This window comes from Salvelinus alpinus, chromosome 11 (genome assembly GCF_045679555.1).
Source record: "Salvelinus alpinus chromosome 11, SLU_Salpinus.1, whole genome shotgun sequence".
Taxonomy (NCBI): domain Eukaryota; kingdom Metazoa; phylum Chordata; class Actinopteri; order Salmoniformes; family Salmonidae; genus Salvelinus; species Salvelinus alpinus.
The window spans coordinates 69,600,638-69,625,858 of NC_092096.1; the positions used below are offsets into that span (position 1 = coordinate 69,600,638).

The following is a 25,221-nucleotide window of genomic DNA, read 5'->3' on the forward strand; positions in this document are numbered from 1 at the left end:
GATCTGGAGGACTCACTAAACAGAGAACATCCCTGGTGATCCCTACTGCCTCTGATCTGGAGGACTCACTAAACAGAGAACATCCCTGGTGATCCCTACTGCCTCTGATCTGGAGGACTCACTAAACAGAGAACATCCCTGGTGATCCCTACTGACTCTGATCTGGTGGACTCACTAAACAGAGAACATCCCTGGTGATCCCTACTGCCTCTGATCTGGAGGACTCACTAAACAGAGAACATCCCTGGTGATCCCTACTGCCTCTGATCTGGAGGACTCACTAAACAGAGAACATCCCTGGTGATCCCTACTGCCTCTGATCTGGCAGACTCACTAAACAGAGAACATCCCTGGTGATCCCTACTGACTCTGATCTGGTGGACTCACTAAACAGAGAACATCCCTGGTGATCCCTACTGCCTCTGATCTGGAGGACTCACTAAACAGAGAACATCCCTGGTGATCCCTACTGCCTCTGATCTGGAGGACTCACTAAACAGAGAACATCCCTGGTGATCCCTACTGCCTCTGATCTGGAGGACTCACTAAACAGAGAACATCCCTGGTGATCCCTACTGACTCTGATCTGGAGGACTCACTAAACAGAGAACATCCCTGGTCATCCCTACTGACTCTGATCTGGCGGACTCACTAAACAGAGAACATCCCTGGTGATCCCTACTGCCTCTGATCTGGAGGACTCACTAAACAGAGAACATCCCTGGTGATCCCTACTGACTCTGATCTGGCGGACTCACTAAACAGAGAACATCCCTGGTCATCCCTACCACCTCTGATCTGGAGGACTCACTAAACAGAGAACATCCCTGGTGATCCCTACTGACTCTGATCTGGCGGACTCACTAAACAGAGAACATCCCTGGTCATCCCTACTGACTCTGATCTGGAGGACTCACTAAACAGAGAACATCCCTGGTCATCCCTACTGACTCTGATCTGGCGGACTCACTAAACAGAGAACATCCCTGGTCATCCCTACCACCTCTGATCTGGAGGACTCACTAAACAGAGAACATCCCTGGTCATCCCTACTGACTCTGATCTGGCGGACTCACTAAACAGAGAACATCCCTGGTCATCCCTACTGCCTCTGATCTGGAGGACTCACTAAACAGAGAACATCCCTGGTCATCCCTACTGCCTCTGATCTGGAGGACTCACTAAACAGAGAACATCCCTGGTGATCCCTACTGACTCTGATCTGGAGGACTCACTAAACAGAGAACATCCCTGGTCATCCCTACTGCCTCTGATCGGGTGGACTCACTAAACAGAGAACATCCCTGGTGATCCCTACTGCCTCTGATCGGGTGGACTCACTAAACAGAGAACATCCCTGGTGATCCCTACTGCCTCTGATCTGGAGGACTCACTAAACAGAGAACATCCCTGGTCATCCCTACTGACTCTGATCTGGCGGACTCACTAAACAGAGAACATCCCTGGTCATCCCTACTTTCTCTGATCGGGTGGACTCACTAAACAGAGAACATCCCTGGTCATCCCTACTGCCTCTGATCGGGTGGACTCACTAAACAGAGAACATCCCTGGTGATCCCTACTGCCTCTGATCTGGAGGACTCACTAAACAGAGAACATCCCTGGTGATCCCTACTGACTCTGATCTGGCGGACTCACTAAACAGAGAACATCCCTGGTGATCCCTACTGACTCTGATCTGGAGGACTCACTAAACAGAGAACATCCCTGGTCATCCCTACTTTCTCTGATCGGGTGGACTCACTAAACAGAGAACATCCCTGGTCATCCCTACTGCCTCTGATCGGGTGGACTCACTAAACAGAGAACATCCCTGGTGATCCCTACTGCCTCTGATCTGGAGGACTCACTAAACAGAGAACATCCCTGGTGATCCCTACTGACTCTGATCTGGCGGACTCACTAAACAGAGAACATCCCTGGTGATCCCTACTGACTCTGATCTGGAGGACTCACTAAACAGAGAACATCCCTGGTCATCCCTACTGACTCTGATCTGGCGGACTCACTAAACAGAGAACATCCCTGGTCATCCCTACTGACTCTGATCTGGAGGACTCACTAAACAGAGAACATCCCTGGTCATCCCTACTGACTCTGATCTGGAGGACTCACTAAACAGAGAACATCCCTGGTGATCCCTACTGCCTCTGATCTGGCGGACTCACTAAACAGAGAACATCCCTGGTGATCCCTACTGACTCTGATCTGGCGGACTCACTAAACAGAGAACATCCCTGGTCATCCCTACTGCCTCTGATCTGGCGGACTCACTAAACAGAGAACATCCCTGGTCATCCCTACTGACTCTGATCTGGAGGACTCACTAAACAGAGAACATCCCTGTTCATCCCTACTGCCTCTGATCTGGCAGACTCACTAAACAGAGAACATCCCTGGTGATCCCTACTGACTCTGATCTGGCGGACTCACTAAACAGAGAACATCCCTGGTCATCCCTACTGCCTCTGATCGGGTGGACTCATTAAACAGAGAACATCCCTGGTGATCCCTACTGACTCTGATCGGGAGGACTCACTAAACAGAGAACATCCCTGGTCATCCCTACTGCCTCTGATCTGGTGGACTCACTAAACAGAGAACATCCCTGGTCATCCCTACTGCCTCTGATCTGGTGGACTCACTAAACAGAGAACATCCCTGGTCATCCCTACTGACTCTGATCTGGAGGACTCACTAAACAGAGAACATCCCTGGTGATCCCTACTGACTCTGATCGGGTGGACTCACTAAACAGAGAACATCCCTGGTCATCCCTACTGCCTCTGATCTGGAGGACTCACTAAACAGAGAACATCCCTGGTGATCCCTACTGCCTCTGATCTGGAGGACTCACTAAACAGAGAACATCCCTGGTGATCCCTACTGCCTCTGATCTGGAGGACTCACTAAACAGAGAACATCCCTGGTGATCCCTACTGACTCTGATCTGGTGGACTCACTAAACAGAGAACATCCCTGGTGATCCCTACTGCCTCTGATCTGGAGGACTCACTAAACAGAGAACATCCCTGGTGATCCCTACTGCCTCTGATCTGGAGGACTCACTAAACAGAGAACATCCCTGGTGATCCCTACTGCCTCTGATCTGGCAGACTCACTAAACAGAGAACATCCCTGGTGATCCCTACTGACTCTGATCTGGTGGACTCACTAAACAGAGAACATCCCTGGTGATCCCTACTGCCTCTGATCTGGAGGACTCACTAAACAGAGAACATCCCTGGTGATCCCTACTGCCTCTGATCTGGAGGACTCACTAAACAGAGAACATCCCTGGTGATCCCTACTGCCTCTGATCTGGAGGACTCACTAAACAGAGAACATCCCTGGTGATCCCTACTGACTCTGATCTGGAGGACTCACTAAACAGAGAACATCCCTGGTCATCCCTACTGACTCTGATCTGGCGGACTCACTAAACAGAGAACATCCCTGGTGATCCCTACTGCCTCTGATCTGGAGGACTCACTAAACAGAGAACATCCCTGGTGATCCCTACTGACTCTGATCTGGCGGACTCACTAAACAGAGAACATCCCTGGTCATCCCTACCACCTCTGATCTGGAGGACTCACTAAACAGAGAACATCCCTGGTGATCCCTACTGACTCTGATCTGGCGGACTCACTAAACAGAGAACATCCCTGGTCATCCCTACCACCTCTGATCTGGAGGACTCACTAAACAGAGAACATCCCTGGTCATCCCTACTGACTCTGATTTGGCGGACTCACTAAACAGAGAACATCCCTGGTCATCCCTACCACCTCTGATCTGGAGGACTCACTAAACAGAGAACATCCCTGGTCATCCCTACTGACTCTGATCTGGCGGACTCACTAAACAGAGAACATCCCTGGTCATCCCTACTGCCTCTGATCTGGAGGACTCACTAAACAGAGAACATCCCTGGTCATCCCTACCACCTCTGATCTGGAGGACTCACTAAACAGAGAACATCCCTGGTGATCCCTACTGCCTCTGATCTGGAGGACTCACTAAACAGAGAACATCCCTGGTCATCTCTACTGCCTCTGATCTGGAGGACTCACTAAACACATGCTTCGTTTGTAAATGATATCTGAGGGTTTGAGCGTGCCTTAATATAAAGAATTTGAAATTATTTATATAGTTTTGCTTTTGATACGTAAGCATATTTTAGCGATTTACATTTACTTTTAATACTTAAGTATATTTAAAACTAAACACCTTTAGACTTTTACTCAAGTAGGATTTTACTGGGTGACTTTCACTTTTACTTGAGTCATTTTCTATTACAGTATCTCTACATTAACTCAAGTATAACAATTAGGTACTTTTTCAACCACTGTGTTTCATGCGTTGCATTTCACAATGATTAAAAATAAAAAATAAAAAAACTCTAATTGAATTAAAGGTGGTAATTCACACCAGAGTTTGCCTTTCAGCTTGATCCCTCCGACTGTAAAATAGATGTTCTTCATTTAATACAAATATATAAATGGTCTATACCTGACCATTCAACTGTACAACAATATGTACACTGTATTACAATAAAAGTAATTCTTTCAAATTATTTGAGTGAATGTGTTTTTTTAAGATAACATCTATTATTGCTATTGCTATTCTTTACATAATGGCCTGGAAAGATGTTGGAGAAGTGGAAAGGTAAAAGGACCAATCAGTAACGCTCGTCGCCGTAAGAAAGAGTGGACCAAACCGCAGCGTGGAAAGTGTTCATGATATTTATTTTCAAGAAACACTCAAACAAAAATAACAAATTCAAAAACGAACACGAACAGTTCCGTCAGGCACAGACACTAAACAGAAAATAACACTCCACAAAACCAAAACGGAAAATCACAACTTATATATGATCCCCAATCAGAGACAACGATAGACAGCTGCCTCTGATTGGGAACCACACTCCGCAAAACAACACAGAAATAGGAAACATAGATTTTCCCACGGAGTCACACCCTAACCAAACATAGAGAATAAATAAGGATCTCTAAGGTCAGGCCGTGACACAATCTGCAATTGATACATCCATTTATAGACTTTTAAATTAAAGATATATAGGTCACCCGTTGATTCTTGAAGAATATAACTTAACCCATTAGAACACAAAATTTAAAGCTAGTATTTGTAAACAAACACTGTATAGCCTCAACATGGTTAACATTTGTTATTATGGATTGATAACTCTGTCTATGAATTTAAGAGTGGTTACATTTTTCCAGCCCAATCCCTCGGATGTTTATCAAAAACTGTCGAGATGTCCACATAATGTGAGGAAGGAGGTGGGTTTTGGCCGACATTCTGCACATTTTCTCATCAATTAAACATTTGATCTCAATGCAGTGTTCTGTTCCCAAAACTATAATCTGTTACGAACAGAGGACGAAGTTTTATAGATTTGACCTTTTGCCAAAGTATAAAACAATCTAGCTGTTTAGAAGGAGTGCCAAGGCACATTGAGTTATTGCAAACGCGCCATCAGAGTAGTCGTTCCCCGAAGGAAATATGCAGATTAAATATATCATCTTTGGTGATACAGTATATTTGAACAAATTCGAAAGTGAAAGTCCTGCGACAAATAGGCACAGCACGTTTATTGTATAACGGTCTTGTCGGGGGAAGATCAGGTCTAGTTATTCGCACAAGTGTGATTGAGATATTATATGATAAACTATTATTAGCATTATTTTCTGAACTAATATTTCCCGACTTCATTTGGACGTCGTGATTTTTCAGAGATTTTACGCACGACATGCCACCTTGCGTTATTGAAAAAGACAGCTCCAGGGCCCTGTATACAGTAAGTAGACCTTCGCTTCTATAGGTACCTCATGGCGTAATGTGCTTTACCTTTGTCTCATTTGTAAGAAGCTATTGCGGAAATACAGTATTTAAATGATTTTTGCGACGATCGACCATAGGCCAATCAATATATTTTAGATTGCTATTTGAAGGTGAAAGTAATATGTGCCCACGAACGATAGGCAAGATTTCCATATAATGAAATTAACTATTTTTCATTCTCTTCAGGTTATGTGGTTGTGCATATTGGCAGCTTGGTGTGTGTCTCTCTCCACTGCCACTTCTGGTGAGTAGCCAAGACTAGTAGTGACGTTTTAACATCTTTACTGAATTATAACAATGATTCAATAAAGGAACTGTAATATATTAATTACTATATTTGTATAGGACTATTTGGAATCTTTTGCCGGCGCAATTCCTTCCCGTCACACCGACACCGACATGTTATTCAATTATTGCACCCACACTGTTCTCGCGCGCCAAAGAGGGTCTGCGTTGCCAAAGGCAAGGAACCCACACCGGATGCGTGCGTGCGCCATCCTGCATGTATTTTGTTCCCCAACACCAAACGCAATCACGAAACGCAGGTTAAAATATCAAAACAAACTCTGAACCAATTGTAAAAAAATATATATATATATAATTTAAAAAAACTCTGAACCAATTATATTAATTTGGGGACAGGTCGAAAAGCATTAAACATTTATGGCAATACTCTTTCAGTCACCCACATGGGTATAACCAATGAGGGGATGGCACGTGGGTACCTACTTCTATAAACCAATGAGGAGATGGGAGAGGCAGGACTTGCAGTGCGATCAGTGTTACAAATAGACCTGATATCTATTTTATCCCTTGGCAACGCAGACCCTCGTTAGCGCTGCAGTCTACACCGCTGGCGGCGCATGCAGGATGGTTGCAAAATAATTTTGAAATCTATATTATTCAATTATTGCACCCACACTTCTTGCGCGCTCCAATGAGGGTCTGCGTTGACTAGAAACAATTGTTTTGATCGTTTTATGTGTGGATTAATTGTCGTAGTAGATGACCTTGTGCATTTCAGGTAAAATAACACCTCAATGTTTATATCCCAGGACAAATAGCTGCAAGTCCTGCCTCTCCCATCTCCTCATTGGTTTATAGAAGCAGATACCCATGTCCCATCTCCTCATTCGTTTATAGAAGCAGATACCCATGTCCCATCTCCTCATTGGTTTATAGAAGCAGATACCCATGTCCCTTCTCCTCATTGGTTTATAGAAGCAGATACCCATGTCCCTTCTCCTCATTGGTTTATAGAAGCAGATACCCATGTCCCATCTCCTCATTGGTTTATAGAAGCAGATACCCATGTCCCTTCTCCTCATTGGTTTATAGAAGCAGATACCCATGTCCCTTCTCCTCATTGGTCTATAGAAGCAGATACCCATGTCCCTTCTCCTCATTGGTTTATAGAAGCAGATACCCATGTCCCTTCTCCTCATTGGTTTATAGAAGCAGATACCCATGTCCCTTCTCCTCATTGGTTTATAGAAGCAGATACCCATGTCCCTTCTCCTCATTGGTTTATAGAAGCAGATACCCATGTCCCTTCTCCTCATTGGTTTATAGAAGCAGATACCCATGTCCCATCTCCTCATTGGTTTATAGAAGCAGATACCCATGTCCCTTCTCCTCATTGGTTTATAGAAGCAGATACCCATGTCCCTTCTCCTCATTGGTTTATATAAGCAGATACACATGTCCCATCTCCTCATTGGTTTATAGAAGCAGATACCCATGTCCCTTCTCCTCATTGGTTTATAGAAGCAGATACCCATGTCCCGTCTCCTCATTGGTTTATAGAAGCAGATACCCATGTCCCATCTCCTCATTGGTTTATAGAAGCAGATACCCATGTCCCATCTCCTCATTGGTTTATAGAAGCAGATACCCATGTCCCATCTCCTCATTGGTTTAAACCAATGAAAGACGTCAGTGGTGGTAATACACCTTTTATGAAAGTTAGTTGCCAACCACCATCTAAGTCCAAAGAAGAAAAAGCCTGAAAGGAGGAGAGATGACTAGAAACGATTCTGTTGACCGTTTTATGTGTGGTTTAATTGTCAGAGTAGAGGACCTTGTGCATTTCCGGTGAAACAACTCAATGTTTATATCCCAGGACAAATTAACGAGCAATAGCAAGCTAGTTAAATAGGACAAATTAGCTTGCAACAGCAAAATTCCGAGCTAAATTGCCAGAAATGTTTAATGCTTTTCAACCTGTCCCCAAATTAATATAATTGGTTCAGAGTTTGTTTTGATATTTTAACCTGCGTGTCGTGATTGCGTTTTATGTGGGGGAACAAGATACATTTATGCACAATGGCGTGCGGCCGGTGTGGTTGCAGTGTTAGGCAGGGTTTATAACTTTGTGGCTGTGGTATCTAGTGACAGTTTTCTTGCTTTGCAAAGCCGCCTGATCCCGCAAGCTTATATTGATGTTGTATCTGCAGCATGAATCAGTCTGGTATTTACGAGGCTACCAGTTTTCTATTGGATGTTACAAATTTAAAGATATCGAATCTTTGGATACCAGACCACAAATGCCTTGTAGGCTATATTTTGGAGTTGCCTTGAGATGTATTTTACAAAAAACAAACAACACATTTCTGAGGCTTATACTTTTAGCAACAATAATAATAATAATAACTTTATATAACTTATGGCATTTTAAACTCACCAAGTTAAAACAAAGTAAAACAGTGTAATCAGAAGATGGTGATAGTTTGAACACCTTCTTCTTCCTGTATCAGACATTTTCACATGTTCGGTACCTGAGGATCCGGTCTCGGCTCGGTTGGGACATGTTGCCACCATGCCATGCTGGCTCACCCCTTCCACGAACGCAGAGGGTCTGGAGGTGCGTTGGTACCGGCCCAAAGATTTCGACAACCCGGTCTTGCTCTACAGCGAGAGAAAGATCCAGGAAGCCTCACAGCAGTCCCAATACGTGGGCCGCACCTCCCTAGGGCTCCGGGAGGTTACGTCAGAAGGGCTGAAGGGAGGGGATGTGACCTTGAAGCTGGTTAATGTCACTCTGAGAGACCAAGGGGAGTATGTGTGCTACATCAGCAGTAACCAGGACTATGAGACTGCCAGTGTCTTTCTCAACGTAACTGGTGAGTTCATTCAAGCAAAACATATCCAGGAAGGATGCTACAGAAATGAAATGGTCTCCATCATTCTTTCACAAATAGTTAGTTGAATTTGCTGAGGTACAAAAAATGTAATATAATTTTTATTTGATACTCTCGGAGACTTGACATTATTTAGTTTAATCCCCTCCTCCTTAATGTGCACTTAATCTCCTTCCCAGTGATGGGCACCCCTCCTCTCCTCTCAGCAGTCAGAACAGATGCTGACTCTGTGAATGTGAGCTGTGTTTCCCATGGATGGAAGCCAAGGCCCAGGCTACAGTGGTCAGATGGGAGGCAGACTCTGAAACCTGAGAAGCTGGACTACAGCAGTGGTGCCCATGGTCTGGTGTCTGTCCGCAGCTGGGTCCTCTCTTCCCCCTCCAGTGCTCCCTGGGTATCCTGTTCTCTGGTTCTGTCTGAAGGGGAGGAGTTGGAGGGAAGAGTGGACCTATGGAACCTTGGCTCTGTACCAGGTAAATAAGGATAATAACCGTGTTTCTTTCTGCTATGAGCATATGCTGATCTGGAACCAATCACAAGGAGTGTGTGTGTGTGTGTGTGTGTGTGTGTGTGTGTGTGTGTGTGTGTGTGTGTGTGTGTGTGTGTGTGTGTGTGTGTGTGTGTGTGTGTGTGTGTGTGTGTGTGTGTGTCCACCAGTTAGTTGAATGAAATAAGGGATACCTTCTTTCCACTTCCAGAGACTTCATCAGGACTGCAAACAGCTGTCATCATTTTAGCGCTGGTTCTGCTCCTGTCCGTTGTCTTCGTCGGTGTGCTCTACAAAAAGAGAGGTCAGGGCTGTGTTTTGGTTTGATAGTTATACTATATATTGATAAGCATACAATGCCATGAAAATGTTAGACTAGACTGGCCTACAATGCAATTAAAATGTTAGACTGGGTCAAATTTGAACTTGAGCCTAAGAGGGTATGGAATCCTCTTTCCACCATATTTGGATTCCCTACATGAGAAAACATTAGGCAAGTCATCAAGTCATCTCCCAAGCCCACCTTTATCCCTCCTATAATTGGATTGAAAACTCATGTGTGTTTTGCTTTTCAGGAAACAAATCAACACATGTGCCTAACGGAGGTAAGGAATCTATTTAACCACATCACACTTTTCAATGTCAGTGTTCATAATTTGATTTCCAATGCTTAACTTTATAACCATGTGTCCTAAATGTTGTGGTATATTATACTGTAACTAGGCCTACATTGATCCTGTAAGAGAATACAATTAAAACTCTAAATTAGTACTAAATCAAGTCAATGGAGACTCAATTATAAACACTACCTATGGACCATATTCAGTGCGTTCAGTCACCGCAATGTAAGAAATTCCATTATCATATGGCAAATATTGATCCAGAATACTTACTGTACAGAATACATTAAACATTTTTCCACTGTCACTGTTTTTCTGTAGATATAGAGACTATGAGACAAGCTGAAGGTAATCTATTTAGACATTTTCCAGAGAGAATCCGAATTTATTTTGATTTTGCCTTTCTTTATCATATGGCAAATATTGATCCAGAATACTTACTGTACAGGATACATTTAACATTTTCCCACTGCCCCTGTTTTCTGTAGATATAGTGGATATAGAGACAATGAGACAAGCTGAAGGTAATCTATTTAGACATTTTCCAGAGAGAATCTGAATTTATTCTGATATTGCCTTTATCATGCAAGGTGCTATCTAGAACCTAAAAGGGTACCTTTTGAAGAACCATTTTGTTTCTACATTTAACCCAAAAGGGTTCTACCTGGAATCAAAAGGGTTCTCCTATGGGGATATCTGAAGAACCCTTTTTTCTAAGAGTGTATAGCAAATATTGATCCCTAATACAGAATACTTACTGTACAGAATACATTTAACATTTACCCACTGTTCCTGTTTTTGTGTAGATTTAGTGGATATAGAGACAATAAAGACTATGAGACAAGCTGGAGGTAATCTATTTCAAAACATTTCTGATACATTCTGATTATTATCATTATTGTTGTTGTTATTACGGTTCATTGTCATCTCCTAATTCTGTGTTTGTCCTCAACAGTGGATGTCACATTGGATCCCAAGACAGCTCCTCCTTATCTGACAGTTGGTTCAAATGGTAAAATTGTGAGAGACAGTTTATATAATCCATGTCCTCCGGGTGAGCATGCTTATATACTTGGAACCCATGGTTTTACCTCGGGCAGCAATGCTTACTGGGAGGTGGGACTGGGTGATCAGAAGGTAGGCGTTAAAGAATCCTGGTGGGTTGGACTGGCAAGTGGGTCTGTTAAAAGACAAGGTGATGTACCAGCCACACCTTCCAATGGTTTCTGGTTCCTGTCCTCAGACAAAGAGAAAGGCTTACGGCTTAATATGAACCCCAACATCCTACTTCCTGCCAATCCTAGACCTCAGACAGTAGGTGTGTATTTGGACTATGACCAAGGAGTACTCTCTTTTATCAATGTAAAAGACAATAAACATATTGTCACTGTGGGAGCTATGTTCACAGGGGAGGTGTTTCCTCTTTTTAACCCAGGTAAAGGTGACAGAGCCCCTATGACGATATCAGATGTCAGACACTATAAAACAGAACCTGGACAAGTGACTGTTTCTGAGACAGAGAGACATGAAGAGACTGAGACTGATGGTGACCAAGCCCCTATGACGATATTAGATGTCAGCCACTATAAAACAGAACCTGTACAAGTGACGGTTTCTGAAAGAGAGGGTAATGTCTCTCCACCTGCTGAAGAGGCTGAGACTGATGGTGACCAAGCCCCTATGACGATATTAGATGTCAGCCACTATAAAACAGAACCTGTACCAGTGTCTGTTTCTGAGACAGAGAGACATGAAGAGACTGAGACTGATGGTGACCAAGCCCCTATGACGATATTAGATGTCAGCCACTATAAAACAGAACCTGTAAAAGTGACTGTTTCTGAGACAGAGAGACATGAAGAGACTGAGACTGATGGTGACCAAGCCCCTATGAAGATATTAGATGTCAGCCACTATAAAACAGAACCTGTATCAGTGTCTGTTTCTGAAAGAGAGGGTAATGACGCTCCTCCTGCTGAAGAGGCTGAGACTGATGCCCTTCTAGCTTTTAACCAAAGTCGCAATCATCAGACTTCTGAATCCAAAGACGGTCTTTAAATGTCTGTGAATAAACTAGAGCACTATGTATTAACACATTGTTTTGTGTATCAAGTGCACTTCATATTAGGGTGTGTACAGTAGTATTCTGTACTGGTCCAATTCATCATCATCTCCTTCCTCTTCTCCTTTGTCTGCAGTGCAATTTGATTTGATTACCATGGAAACATATGATTGGTGAAAGCAGTGTAGTACTTGGATGTAGTGGATGGATTGATGTGGTAGATTGATGGATGTAGTGGATGGATGGATGGATGGATGGATGGATGGATGGATGGATGTAGTAGAGGGATGGATGGATGGATGGATGTAGTGGATGGATGGATGTAGTAGATGGATGGATAGATGGAAGGATGGATGTAGTAGATGGATGGATGGATGTAGTAGATGGATGGATGGATGGATGGATGGATGTAGTGGATGGATGGATGGATATAGTAGATGGATGGATGTAGTAGATGGATGGATGTAGTAGATGGATGGATGTAATGGATGGATGGATGTAGTAGATGGATGGATGTAGTAGATGGATGGATGTAGTAGATGGATGGATGGATGGATGTAGTAGATGGATATAGTAGATGGATGTAATGGATGGATGGATGTAGTAGATGGATGGATGTAGTGGATGGATGGATGTAGTTGATGGATGGATGGATGGATATAGTAGATGGATGGATGTAGTAGATGGATGGATGTAGTAGATGGATGGATGTAGTGGATGGATGGATGTAGTTGATGGATGGATGGATATAGTAGATGGATGGATGTAGTAGATGGATGGATGGATATAGTAGATGGATGGATATTGTAGATGGATGGATGTAGTAGATGGATGGATGTAGTTGATGGATGGATGGATATAGTAGATGGATGGATGGATGGATGTAGTTGATGGATGGATGGATGTAGTTGATGGATGGATGGATATAGTAGATGGATGGATGGATGTAGTAGATGGATGGATGGATGGATGTAGTTGATGGATGGATGGATGTAGTAGATGGATGGATGGATGTAGTAGATGGATGGATGTAGTAGATGGATGGATGGATATAGTAGATGGATGGATGGATGGATGGATGTAGTTGATGGATGGATGGATGTAGTAGATGGATGGATGGATGTAGTAGATGGATGGATGTAGTAGATGGATGGATGGATGTAGTGGATGGATGGATGTAGTTGATGGATGTCTACTTGGTGTTTGGTTGGACCATCCTCTGTTTTTCACAGCAGTGCAGAGAACAGGAGACAGTTGAGAAGCTCCTTCAATAGAGTCACTCTCTATAGTGTTCACTGATTGTTATTGTTATTATTTCAACGGTAGAGCCATCTGGTGACATTTAAATTGAAACCGTAGATTTTTCCGTTACAGTTTGTAATATACTGCTAACTAGAAAATATCAGATTAAACTGACTGGTGCCAAGAGTATGTGCATTTAACATTTCACTGATAGTTATGTATACATAGAGAATCCGAGTTTCTCTTGAAACTGTTTGTTGAGACAGGCATGGTTTCACATGCTTGGGCTCTCCACTTGTACAAATAATATGATTTAACGGTCCAGTGCAGTCAAAAAACATTTTAATATTTCTCCACTGAGGTCAACATGATACTGTGGAGTGAAAACAATCCGAATACTTATGTAAATAAGGTATTTCTGTTTTTTTATTTGTAATAAATATGCAAACATTTGTGAAAACCTGTTTTCTCTTTGTCATTATGGGGTATTGTGTGTAGATAGATGAGTATTTTTTAAGAATAAGGCTGTAATGTAACAAAATGTGGAAAAAGTCAATGGGTCTGAATACATCCCAAATGCACTGAACATGAGCAGCAGTGTTGGAGAAGCTACTCTGAAAATATAGTTTACCAAGCTACCAATTACTTTACACTGGAACAAGTTAAGCTATATTAAAGGTACACTTAAGAAAAATATAGTTTACTTAACTCAAGTTACCTTGGAAAAACTAAAACAGTATTGTGTAGTTCCAGTAGTTAGCTACACCGCTACATGGTAAAACAGTATTGTGTAGTTCCAGTAGTTAGCTATACCGCTACATGGTAAAACAGTATTGTGTAGTTCCAGTAGTTAGCTACACCGCTACATGGTAAAACAGTATTGTGTAGTTCCAGTAGTTAGCTACACCGCTACATGGTAAAACAGTAATGTGTATTCCCAGTAGTTAGCTACACCGCTACATGGTAAAACAGTAGAGTGTAGTTCCAGTAGTTAGCTACACGGTAAAACAGTAGTGTGTGTAGTTCCAGTAGCTAGCTACATGGCAAAAGATTAATGAACTATTAAAACACCACTAAGTTTTGATTTTAGCTCAACTACCACTAAGCTACTGCAAAATATAGGTTAGTTAAATGAAGGCTGTTCATTTAACTGTTGAATGAAGAGGACCAAGGTGCAGCGTGGTGAGCGTACATACTCTTTTTATTAGAAAAGACGCCGAACAAAACAATAAACACTACAAAACAAACCGTGAAGCTAAAGGCTATGTGCCATAAACAAAGTCAACTTCCCACAAAGAAAGGAGGGAAAAAGGGCTACCTAAGTATGGTTCCCAATCAGAGACAACGATAGACAGCTGTCCCTGATTGAGAACCATACCCGGCCAAAACATAGAAATACAAAATCATAGAAAAACAAAACATAGAATGCCCACCCCAAATCACGCCCTGACCAAACCAAATAGAGACATTAAAAGGCTCTCTACGGTCAGAGCGTGACATATAGGTTAGTTACATCCACAACACTGATGTCTAGGGCTACATAATCTGTTTTAACCCAAGTTAGACCACCTTCATTCACTAAGTCCTAACTTGATGTATTGGTGATGTTGTTTCTCCTTTATTCAGTCTTCACTGTAATGTAAAAATATGGCTTTCAATTGTTGTGGACAAACACACTGTTAAATGTGAGCAGCCATCGTTGCAATGGTAACTGACGAAGTGGAATCCACCTTTGTACAATCATTTTCTTAGCAGCTGTGGTTCCTGCCAACCACATTCTACGTTGGCGTTCTGACAAGTGCCAGTCAGAGTCATCACAAAGCAACATTACTGTTGTATTTAATGGCAGTATGTCACGCCCTGACCTTAGTTATCTTTGTTTTCTTTATTTATTTGGTTAGGTCAGGGTGTGACGAGGGTGGAATGTGTGTTTTGACTTGTCTAGGGGTTTTTGTATATCAATGGGGATTTGGTATTGTCTAGGTAATGTAGGTCTATGGTGGCCTAAATTGGTTCCCAATTAGAGACAGCTGTTTATCGTTGTCTCTGATTGGGGATCCTATTTAGGTTGCCATTTTCCATTTTGGTTTTGTGTGTTATTGTCTATGTGAAGTTGCATGTCTGCACTCATTGTTTATAGCGTTCACGGTCATTTGGTTATTTTGTTTGTTTAGTGTTCTTCGTGTTGATTCGTCGTTCATTAAAAGTATGTATTCACATCACGCTGCGCTTTGGTCTCCTCACTACAACGATCGTGACACAGTATTTTATCTTTAAGTACAGAGATGACATTGTTGACTTTCCCCCAGAATTCAACCACCCCTGGGTATTTCCACAGCACATGTTGAAAAGTACCAAGTTCCTCTGTGGCGCAGAACACACATAATGGCGATGGACTAATACCTATGTGATGTCTTTTTTGATGAATTACCAATAAATTGGTAATTGGGGTTTCTAGATGATCCAAATATATTTTTCCATGTTGTCTCCCAATGTATTTGTCTGTCAGCAAGTGTAAAGTCCTTTTCCCATACAGTGGATAGAGTTCATGGTTTTTGTGCAGCTAGAATTAATTGACTATAGATATCAGAAACAACTCCTTTTGAGGGGCGTCTGTCCTTTAGAAGTTTGACCAATGGGTGTACTGCTAGTTCTGCTCCCCAGGGGACCCCATAGGCTGGCATGGATAGACTAGTTCTGCTCCCCAGGGGACCCCATAGGCTGGCATGGATAGACTAGTTCTGCTCCCCAGGGGACCCCATAGGCTGGCATGGATAGACTAGTTCTGCTCCCCAGGGGACCCCATAGGCTGGCATGGATAGACTAGTTCTGCTCCCCAGGGGACCCCATAGGCTGGCATAGATAGACTAGTTCTGCTCCCCAGGGGAACCCCATAGGCTGGCATAGATAGACTAGTTCTGCTCCCCAGGGGACCCCATAGGCTGGCATAGATAGACAGAGTTGAAGGTAAAGACAAAATTATGAACCTGAGACATTAAAACACTGGCGGATTTCCTGGAAACTGAGGAGTACAATCAAATTGAATATGTCTTTGAAAGTATAAATACCCTTAGACCAAGAATCTAATATAAATGGTTTCTTACATGCTAAGAATTCTTTATTACGCCATAGTGGAGAGTATGAATTCCATTTTAAGATTAGATCTCATATGCTTCTCTGTAGCTTTCCACACATTTACTGAGTATGTTATAACTTCTTAACTACTTCCGGCGCCGACAGAGATGGTCGCCTCGCTTCGCGTTCCTAGGAAACTATGCAGTATTTTGTTTTTTTTATTACTGCATTGTCGGAACTAGAAGCACAAGCATTTCGCTACACTCGCATTAACATCTGCTAACCATGTGTATGTGACAAATACAATTTGATTTGATTTGATAATGGGTCCAAACAATAACAGAATTTTTTTTAGGCGTCAAGCCAGAAAATAATACATCTTGTAATCTAATTGGTGAAACTATTGACTCTTCTATAGCGCGCCAAGGAACAGAAGCCTCTGGGTTTAACCAGTTCTTCAGGAAATTCTTTAGGAATGATAGGTGATAACATTTTAGAGTTGGAACTGCAAGTCTACCTGATGCTTTTGTTCTCTGTGGTGTTGCATATTTAATCTGTGGTCTCTTTTCTCCCCCAAATCAACTTCTTTATGACAGAGTCAAGTTTAGACCAATAGTCTATAGGAGGAGGCAGTGGTAACATGGAACTCATAAAATTGATACGAGGGTGTCTTGTCGTGTGTGTAGGTGGCAGGGAAGTCAGGCGCAGGATAATCAAACTTGGTATAATGGAGTAGTTTAATAACTTAAAACAAAAACTCCAAAACCAAAGTACATAATAAAATAAATGTGGGTACAAGAACCCGTTTCATACCAATCCATAAAACACGAGCATAACAACAAACAATCTCTGACAAGGACATGAGGGGAAACAGGTGTGTAGGAAGACAAGACAAAACTAATGGAAAATGAAACATGGATCAATGATGGCTAGAAGACCGGTGACGTCGACCGCCCGAACAAGGAGAGGCATCGACTTCGGCAGAAGTCGTGACAGAACGAGGACATTCATTTTAATAATTGAGATTCTAGCATGCTAAGAAGTGGCCATAGTGAACCATCTTTTTATGTATTTTTTGATATTTTGAAAGGTTTCTAAGTACTTCTTCCTGCAAGTAGTGTGAATAGAGATGGATATGGTGATGCCTAATTAGGTGATTTGTTTCCTCACTGGGATCATGGGTGGTAGTTGCCTGGTTCCCATAGCGGAGCTAAGAGGTAGTAAAGCTGATTTAGACCTGTTGATCTTGTAACCAGACCGTGAGCTGAATGCTGTGATAATAGACATTGACTGGAGGGATTTCTGAGCGTTCGCAACGTAGAACAGTATGTCATCTAAATACAGAAAAATTGCTTGTTCAGTTTGTTTGATTTTGACAAGTGAGGAAGCCACATTTTTAAGTATGCTTTGTGCCAGCGGTTCAAGCGAGAGAGAGCAACGTAAGGTTCTCCAGGAACTTCCGACAAGCAGAAGTATCAAAGCTATGTTAGGAACTGTATACATTTTGAAAGGTATGCTCTAAAAGTTGTATTTTCTATAGGATCAGATATCAGTCCCTTAGTAGGAGATCTGATCAGCTGTATTGATGATCTCGTTTCAGCATGTTTAGTTGCAGCGTCAGTAAGTGGCTAGCCCTACTCTCTTGAAAATAGTACTTTCGTCACATCCTCTGCAAAATGAATTCTGCTGTGTTGCAACAGGTCTTAAGTTCCAGTCTACTTGTTTTAAGCTCAATTTCTCTCTGTTGAATAGTTGTTTTTAAGAGTCTTCCAGCATTTTACAATGATTTTCCAATTCACTGATCTTCTGATCGTCTTAATTTCTGCAAATTAGAGGAAAAATGTGTAGTGTTTCCTCTTAGGAAACCTTTTACAGCTAACCATACCATAGTTGAGTCCTCCACTGAGTGGTAATTTATTTCTAAATATTATTTTAAATAGGATATGAACTGAAAGATGAAATCAGAGTTGTGTAGTCAATTATTATTAAACCTCCATCTAAATTCACGCTTTTTCATTGGGAAGATTTTAAATTGACAAAGAATGGGATTATGATCAGATAGAATGGCCGGTAAGGTTTTTATAAATTCCGTTACCTATAATATCAGTAGATGTTAAAATATAGTCATTTCTGAAGACAGTCTTCAATCTAGCAGAAAAGCAGGTATTGTCCTTAGTCGTGGGATTATGAAATCTCCAGCAGTCATTAAGATGATCTTTAAGAAATGGTTTAAGTGCATTGGAAGCGTTCACTTGTGATGAGCTATGAGAAGGTCCAGATCTATCTATCTTAGAGCTATGAGAAGCTCCAGATCTATCTATCTAGAGCTATGAGAAGGTCCAGATCTATCTATCTTAGAGCTATGAGAAGGTCCAGATCTCTCTATCTGAGAGCTATGAGAAGGTCCAGATCTCTCTATTTTAGAGCTATGAGAAGGTCCAGATCTATCTATCTTAGAGCTATGAGAAGGTCCAGATATATCTATCTTAGAGCTATGAGAAGGTCCAGATCTCTCTGAGAGCTATGAGAAGGTCCGGATCTCTCTATTTTAGAGCTATGAGAAGGTCCAGATCTCTCTATCTGAGAGCTATGAGAAGGTCCAGATCTCTATATTTTAGAGCTATGAGAAGGTCCAGATCTATCTATCTTAGAGCTATGAGAAGGTCCAGATCTATCTATCTAGAGCTATGAGAAGGTCCAGATATATCTATCTTAGAGCTATGAGAAGGTCCAGATCTCTCTGAGAGCTATGAGAAGGTCCAGATCTCTCTATTTTAGAGCTATGAGAAGGTCCAGATCTATCTAGAGCTATGAGAAGGTCCAGATATATCTATATTAGAGCTATGAGAAGGTCCAGATATATCTATATTAGAGCTATGAGAAGGTCCAGATATCTCTATCTGAGAGCTATGAGAAGGTCCAGATCTCTCTATTTTAGAGCTATGAGAAGGTCCAGATATATCTATTTTAGAGCTATGAGAAGGTCCAGATATATCTATATTAGAGCTATGAGAAGGTCCAGATATATCTATATTAGAGCTATGAGAAGGTCCAGATCTCTCTGAGAGCTATGAGAAGGTCCAGATCTCTCTATTTTAGAGCTATGAGAAGGTCCACATCTATCTAGTTTAGAGCTATGAGAAGGTCCAGAAATACTTATTTTCCACCATAATTTGCAAATAAATTCATTAAAATTCCTACAATGTGATTTTCAGATGTACCTATGATGAAAATTACAGGCCTCTCTCATCTTTTTAAGTGGGAGAACTTGCACAATTGGTGGCTGACTAAATACTTTTTTGCCCCACTGTATATAGCTTAGAGCTATGAGAAAGTCCAGATCTATCTAGCTTAGAGCTATGAGAAAGTCCAGATCTATATAGCTTAGAGCTATGAGAAAGTCCAGATCTATATAACTTAGAGCTATGAGAAAGTCCAGTTCTATCCAGATTAGAGCTATGAGAAGGTCCAGATCTATCCAGATAAGAGCTATGAGAAAGTCCAGATCTATCTAGCTTAGAATAAATAATGGCATTCATGTCAGTTCCAATAATAAGCGTAATAATCCGATAAATTGATCAGGCTTCTGGTTACAGAATGGAGAAATCCTTGTCCTATGAGGAGCATGAATAGATACAAATGCTATTTTCCGTCCATACAGTGGAAGGAACCTTAGTCTAAACTGAACTGAAACACCCCAGCCTGTTTTGATGACAGAACATTTCAGCTATATTTGTAATTGATTTAAACCACAATCGCCTACACACGAAGGCCTATATTTACTCTGGATTTGACAAACAATAGATTGACTAGGATCCTTTGAATTTCCCCCACGTTATATTTGTTCCCAATTAGGCTAAATGTAGTCCTATTAATGAGCTTTTAATGTTTTCCTATTCATTTGCATAGGCTAACCATTGAGATGAATGATATTTAATATCTTATCAAATAATGACATGATAATAACAGTAGCTGTAGAGAATGTAATGAAAAGTTGAAGGGTGGTTGGTAATGGAGGACATCAGGTGGATCCACATCTGGGTTTTGGGCAGAACCCCTAGGTCCTGGAGAACAGGAGCAGAGTTAAAGGGAACAAGGTTGGAGAAAGATACGTAAACAAGCAAACACACAGGTTACAGATTGATCAGGTATGTAAAAATACAGTTATTAGGGGCCTCCCGGGTGGCGCAGTGGTCTCTGGGTTCGCGCCCAGGCTCTGTCGCAGCCGGCCGCGACCGGGAGGTCCGTGGGGCGACGCACAATTGGCCTAGCGTCGTCCGGGTTAGGGAGGGTTTTGCCGGTAGGGATATCCTTGTCTCATCGCGCTCCAGCGACTCCTGTGGCGGGCCGGGCGCAGTGCGCGCTAACCAAGGGGGCCAGGTGCACGGTGTTTCCTCCGACACATTGGTGTGGCTGGCTTCCGGGTTGGAGGCGCGCTGTGTTAAGAAGCAGTGCGGCTTGGTTGGGTTGTGCTTCGGAGGACGCGTGGCTTTCGACCTTCGTCTCTCCCGAGCCCGTACGGGAGTTGTAGCAATGAGACAAGATAGCGATTGGATACCACAAAAAAAATTGGGGAGAAAAGGGGGTAAAATTTAAAAAATAATAATAATCATAATAATAATTAAAAAAAAACAGTTATTGAATGATTTAATTTAAATGTTTGATTAGACATGCAATATTGTTAATGGCAGACAGAAAAGAAAGGATACCTGTCTGTAATTTTTTTTATGTCAGTGGGGTTGATGAGGGGTGGTCCCTGGAAAAGGTGAGCGAGGTGAAAAACTTAAGGGAGGTGTCATGACCACTGGAGTCATACACTACCTACCTGGCAGCGGAGGTTACTTAACGTGACCCTTGAGATTTACTATTTGGAAAAACCTCTCGGTCCCCTCCTTGATTCTCCTCTGGTAGCTGTCCTTCTGTTTCTCCTTGTTCAATCTCACCTTGATTGATAATAGAAATCAATGCAATTTATGTGTCATATTATCACAAATACATCTCTCACATATTTCTTGGAGGGACAGAAAATAAATGAATTAACAGCGGACAACCTCCACATCCTTCTCATGCTGTGCCTGAAGGTTGTCCTCGAAGGCGTTCTGATCTGGTTCGACAACTTCCATCACATCACGTGGAGTTTCAGTGATCTGAAAGTATGTCATACAAAAATAGCAATAGACAAACAACACAAAGTCAATGACAAATTTGAAATAGTGAAATATTGTATTTGAAATACATTTACATTTAAGTCATTTAGCAGACGCTCTTATCCAGAGCGACTTACAATAATTGTATTTACAATTGCTTTGTTCACCTCAGTCAACAGCTGCAGCTCCCGTCCATACAGCAGGCGATATGGTGAGTACTCAAATAAAGCGACCATAACAAAACAACGTATCAGGGCAAAATTTGAACTGTGACACTTACCGATCATGTGCCGTGGTAAAACTACTGATGGGCTTCAACTCCTTCACCCTCTCAAAGTCTTCACCCTATCAAACTTCTGTCAGGCTAGACAGGGTACTGACTTTTAAGCACAAGGTGACAAATTGAAATATTATGTTCTCTGATATGAAATCATAATAATTTCAGATATAATAGAATGTGATCGATAAACAAAAGGTTATTTCACTTGCTCAGCTGTCCACATTCTTGACAATCCCATGCCAAATGCCAAATGCCAAAATAAGAGTATGTTGATGTTGGCAATCATGTGCTTCACTCCAAAATGGTCAGCTTGCATCTCGGTCAGCATGGCCTCCTTCTCCTCAGTTAAAAATCACCCTCCTGTGAGGCTGGCCATCCTTCCCCCGTAGGTACATGTGATTGCCTAACAAGTTCGAAGACAAGAGTTGTGGAAATACTCTTGTCTAAGTAATTTTCCACCACTGTCTTTCTATGTTTCTCCCCCCCCCCATCTCTCTCTCTGTCTTTCACTCTCTTCCCCCCTCTCTCTTTCACTTTCACTCTCTTCCCCCCTCTCTCTTTCACTTTCACTCTCTTCCCCCCTTTCTCTTTCACTTTCACCCCCGTCTGTGTGTCTTTCTAGCAAAGACACCTAGTTAAGGGCTGTTGGAATGACCATAATTGCTTAGACCTATCCATTTGATTGATCAGGGTTAACTTATAGCTAGATAACTCAATATGACAGATATATAACTAACTGTATAACTAGCCACTTCTAGATGACCAACTACCTAGATGGAAAATGGTTGTTCATAGCTAAATCCTTCCAGTTATGTAATATAAGTTAAATGCCTAACGTTACCCTGAATAGTGAATTTCTGTCCCCTACGAATGTTGCTCCTCTTGTCGAGATCAGCGGTGCCTTCGTAGTATTTCGTCTGGTTGGAAAGAAAAAAATAGCATCTCCTCGAGGGATGACATTGAAGTGCAAGCTACGTACAAACAGAAAGCTACAAAAACAGTTAGCTAGCTAGCTAACGTTAGCTAAAACAAACTGTCTGGTTAGCTAGCTAGTTAACGTTAGCTAAAACAAACTGTCTGGTTAGCTAGCTAGCTAACGTTAGCTAGCTAGCTAACGTTAGCTAAACAAAACTGTCTGGTTAGCTAGCTAGCTAACGTTAGCTAAACAAAACTGTCTGGTTAGCTAGCTAGCTAACGTTAGCTAAACAAAACTGTCTGGTTAGCTAGCTAGCTAACGTTAGCTAAACAAAACTGTCTGGTTAGCTAGCTAGCTAACGTTAGCTAAAACAAACTGTCTGGTTAGCTAGCTAGCTAACGTTAGCTAAAACAAACTGTCTGGTTAGCTAGCTAGCTGACTAGGCAGTCTGATGTAAGTAAATAAGTAACGTACAGTAGCTACATAGTAGCACATACAATTACATTATTGTAGAATAGGCTACTCCTGTATCCACACTATATTAGGATACCGTTATGATTTAATTATTGTAGAATAGGCTAGTCCTGTATCCACACTATATTAGGATAGCGTTATGATTTCATTATTGTAGAATACGCTACTCCTGTATCCACACTATATTAGGATACCATTATAATTTCATTGGTCTTCTCAGGCATGATTTTAGGTATTTGATCGAAGATGTATGTTGTAGGCTGGTGCTGGGCAGTAGATGTCATAGAGAGAGTGACGCTGAGGCTGGTGCTAGGCAGTGGACGTAACAGAGAGGCTGGGGCTGGGCAGTGGACGTCGTCACAGAGAGGCTGAGGCTGGTGCTGGGCAGTGGACGTCACAGAGAGGCTGAGGCTGGTGCTGGGTAGTGGACGTCACAGAGAGGCTGAAGCTGGTGCTAGGCAGTGGACGTCACAGAGAGGCTGAGGCTGGTGATGGGCAAGAGTGTGCTATGTGTCTGGACTGTCCGTCTGCCCGTCATCACACACTGTGCACACGTCTACTGCAGAGGCTAGTGAGCTGGTGGAGTTTCTTCAGGAAGAAGAGGAGAGTAACCTCTCAGAGACCTGTCGGAGCCGCTCCAAGGTGGAGGCTCTGTCTAGCCTGCTCAGACTGCGCAGTGAGGACAACAACATCAAGAGTCTGGTTGTCTCTGTTCACACACTTCCTCACTCTGCTGGAGGTCCCACTCAGGGAGGTCAGTTTTCAGGTATGTGCGTCTGAACGGCACAGAGCCAGAAGAGGCGGGCTCAAGAGATCCTGGAGTTCCAGAGCAATACACCCGGCAGCTCATTGATCATGCTGCTGTCATTCAAAGCCAGAGGGGTGGGGCATTCTACAAATGTGTTTGTGGGAATAAAGTTTGACAAACCAGAAAGAAAGAAAATCACCAGGGACCTCACAATACGATATGTACTGAATCACCAGGGACCTCACAATACGATATATATTGAGTCACCAGGGACCTCACAATACGATATGTATTGAATCACCAGGGACCTCACAATACAATATGTTTTGAATCACCAGGGACCTCACAATACGATATGTATTGAATCACCAGGGACCTCACAATACGATATGTTTTGAATCACCAGGGACCTCACAATACGATATGTATTGAATCACCAGGGACATCACAATACGACATGTATTGTATCACCAGGGACATCACAATACGATATGTATTGAATCACCAGGGACCTCCCAATACTATATGTATTGAATCACCAGGGACCTGACAATACGATATGTATTGTATCACCAGGGACATCACAATACGATATGTATTGAATCACCAGGGACCTGACAATATGATATGTATTGAATCACCAGGGACCTGACAATACGACATCACGATACTTAGGTGCCGATACGATATGTATTGCGATTCTCACGATTCTATACGTACTGCGATTTTGATGCTGCGATTCGATGTTCCAAACATTTAGCTCACTATGTGTGTGGTGCAGAGGGACGAGAGAGACCCACGAGGAAACAAGTTATGAGCAGTCATGGAAATGCAAGAAATATCTCACAATAAAAATGCCTCTTTCATTATTTCTTTTTGGCTTTCATTTTTGACGTTTTGCCAAGCTAGAATTTGTACATTGTATTGTCAGAAACGTAAAGTGTAGAAAAAGAGGCCTGTGAAGAGGGGTGGGTTCTTTTAGGATCCAGATTAGGCAGAGATGCTTGTTAATGTCCAACTGGTTTAGTCATGATGATAACACTGACATATCATGACACCCCTCCATCTCAAGAACTACAGCACAGTATACTTCAAACGCCATTCTGTTTGGGTTGTAGTTTGTTAGATGAATATTTCACAT

At 42.2% G+C, this 25,221-nt stretch overlaps 1 protein-coding gene and 1 long non-coding RNA gene across 3 annotated transcripts; one reads left to right on the forward strand and one right to left on the reverse strand.

The window, feature by feature from the left end:
* Positions 1-5,373: 5,373 nt before the first annotated feature.
* On the forward strand, positions 5,374-13,900 carry LOC139534712 (butyrophilin subfamily 1 member A1-like). 2 transcript variants are annotated; one of them, XM_071334100.1, is made up of 10 exons: positions 5,374-5,845; positions 6,076-6,133; positions 8,646-9,011; positions 9,209-9,502; positions 9,728-9,820; positions 10,092-10,121; positions 10,458-10,484; positions 10,625-10,660; positions 10,943-10,987; positions 11,092-13,900. In XM_071334100.1, exons 1-10 carry the CDS (start codon positions 5,798-5,800, stop codon positions 12,192-12,194), a joined length of 2,100 nt encoding a protein of 699 aa, XP_071190201.1. In that variant the 5' UTR covers positions 5,374-5,797; the 3' UTR covers positions 12,195-13,900. The 2 variants fall into 2 exon arrangements, with proteins under 2 accessions (XP_071190201.1, XP_071190203.1); XM_071334102.1 differs by lacking the exon at positions 10,625-10,660.
* Positions 9,112-23,946, reverse strand: LOC139534715 (uncharacterized). Its single transcript, XR_011666984.1, has 5 exons — positions 21,943-23,946; positions 21,567-21,662; positions 14,637-21,458; positions 9,711-9,806; positions 9,112-9,493 (listed from the first exon to the last, which is right to left on the reverse strand). It is a non-coding gene; the product is annotated as an uncharacterized lncRNA (long non-coding RNA).
* Between the last annotated feature and the right edge of the window lie 1,275 nt (positions 23,947-25,221).

Bases quoted from the DNA above. Each gene is read 5' to 3' on its own strand.
- LOC139534712 (XM_071334100.1), top strand. From the start codon at position 5,798: ATGCCACCTTGCGTTATTGAAAAAGACAGCTCCAGGGCCCTGTATACA. The intron at 6,134-8,645 runs GTGAGTAGCCAA...TTCCTGTATCAG, and splicing joins TCTCTCCACTGCCACTTCTG to ACATTTTCACATGTTCGGTA. The intron at 10,661-10,942 runs GTAATCTATTTA...GTTTTTGTGTAG, and splicing joins GACAATGAGACAAGCTGAAG to ATTTAGTGGATATAGAGACA.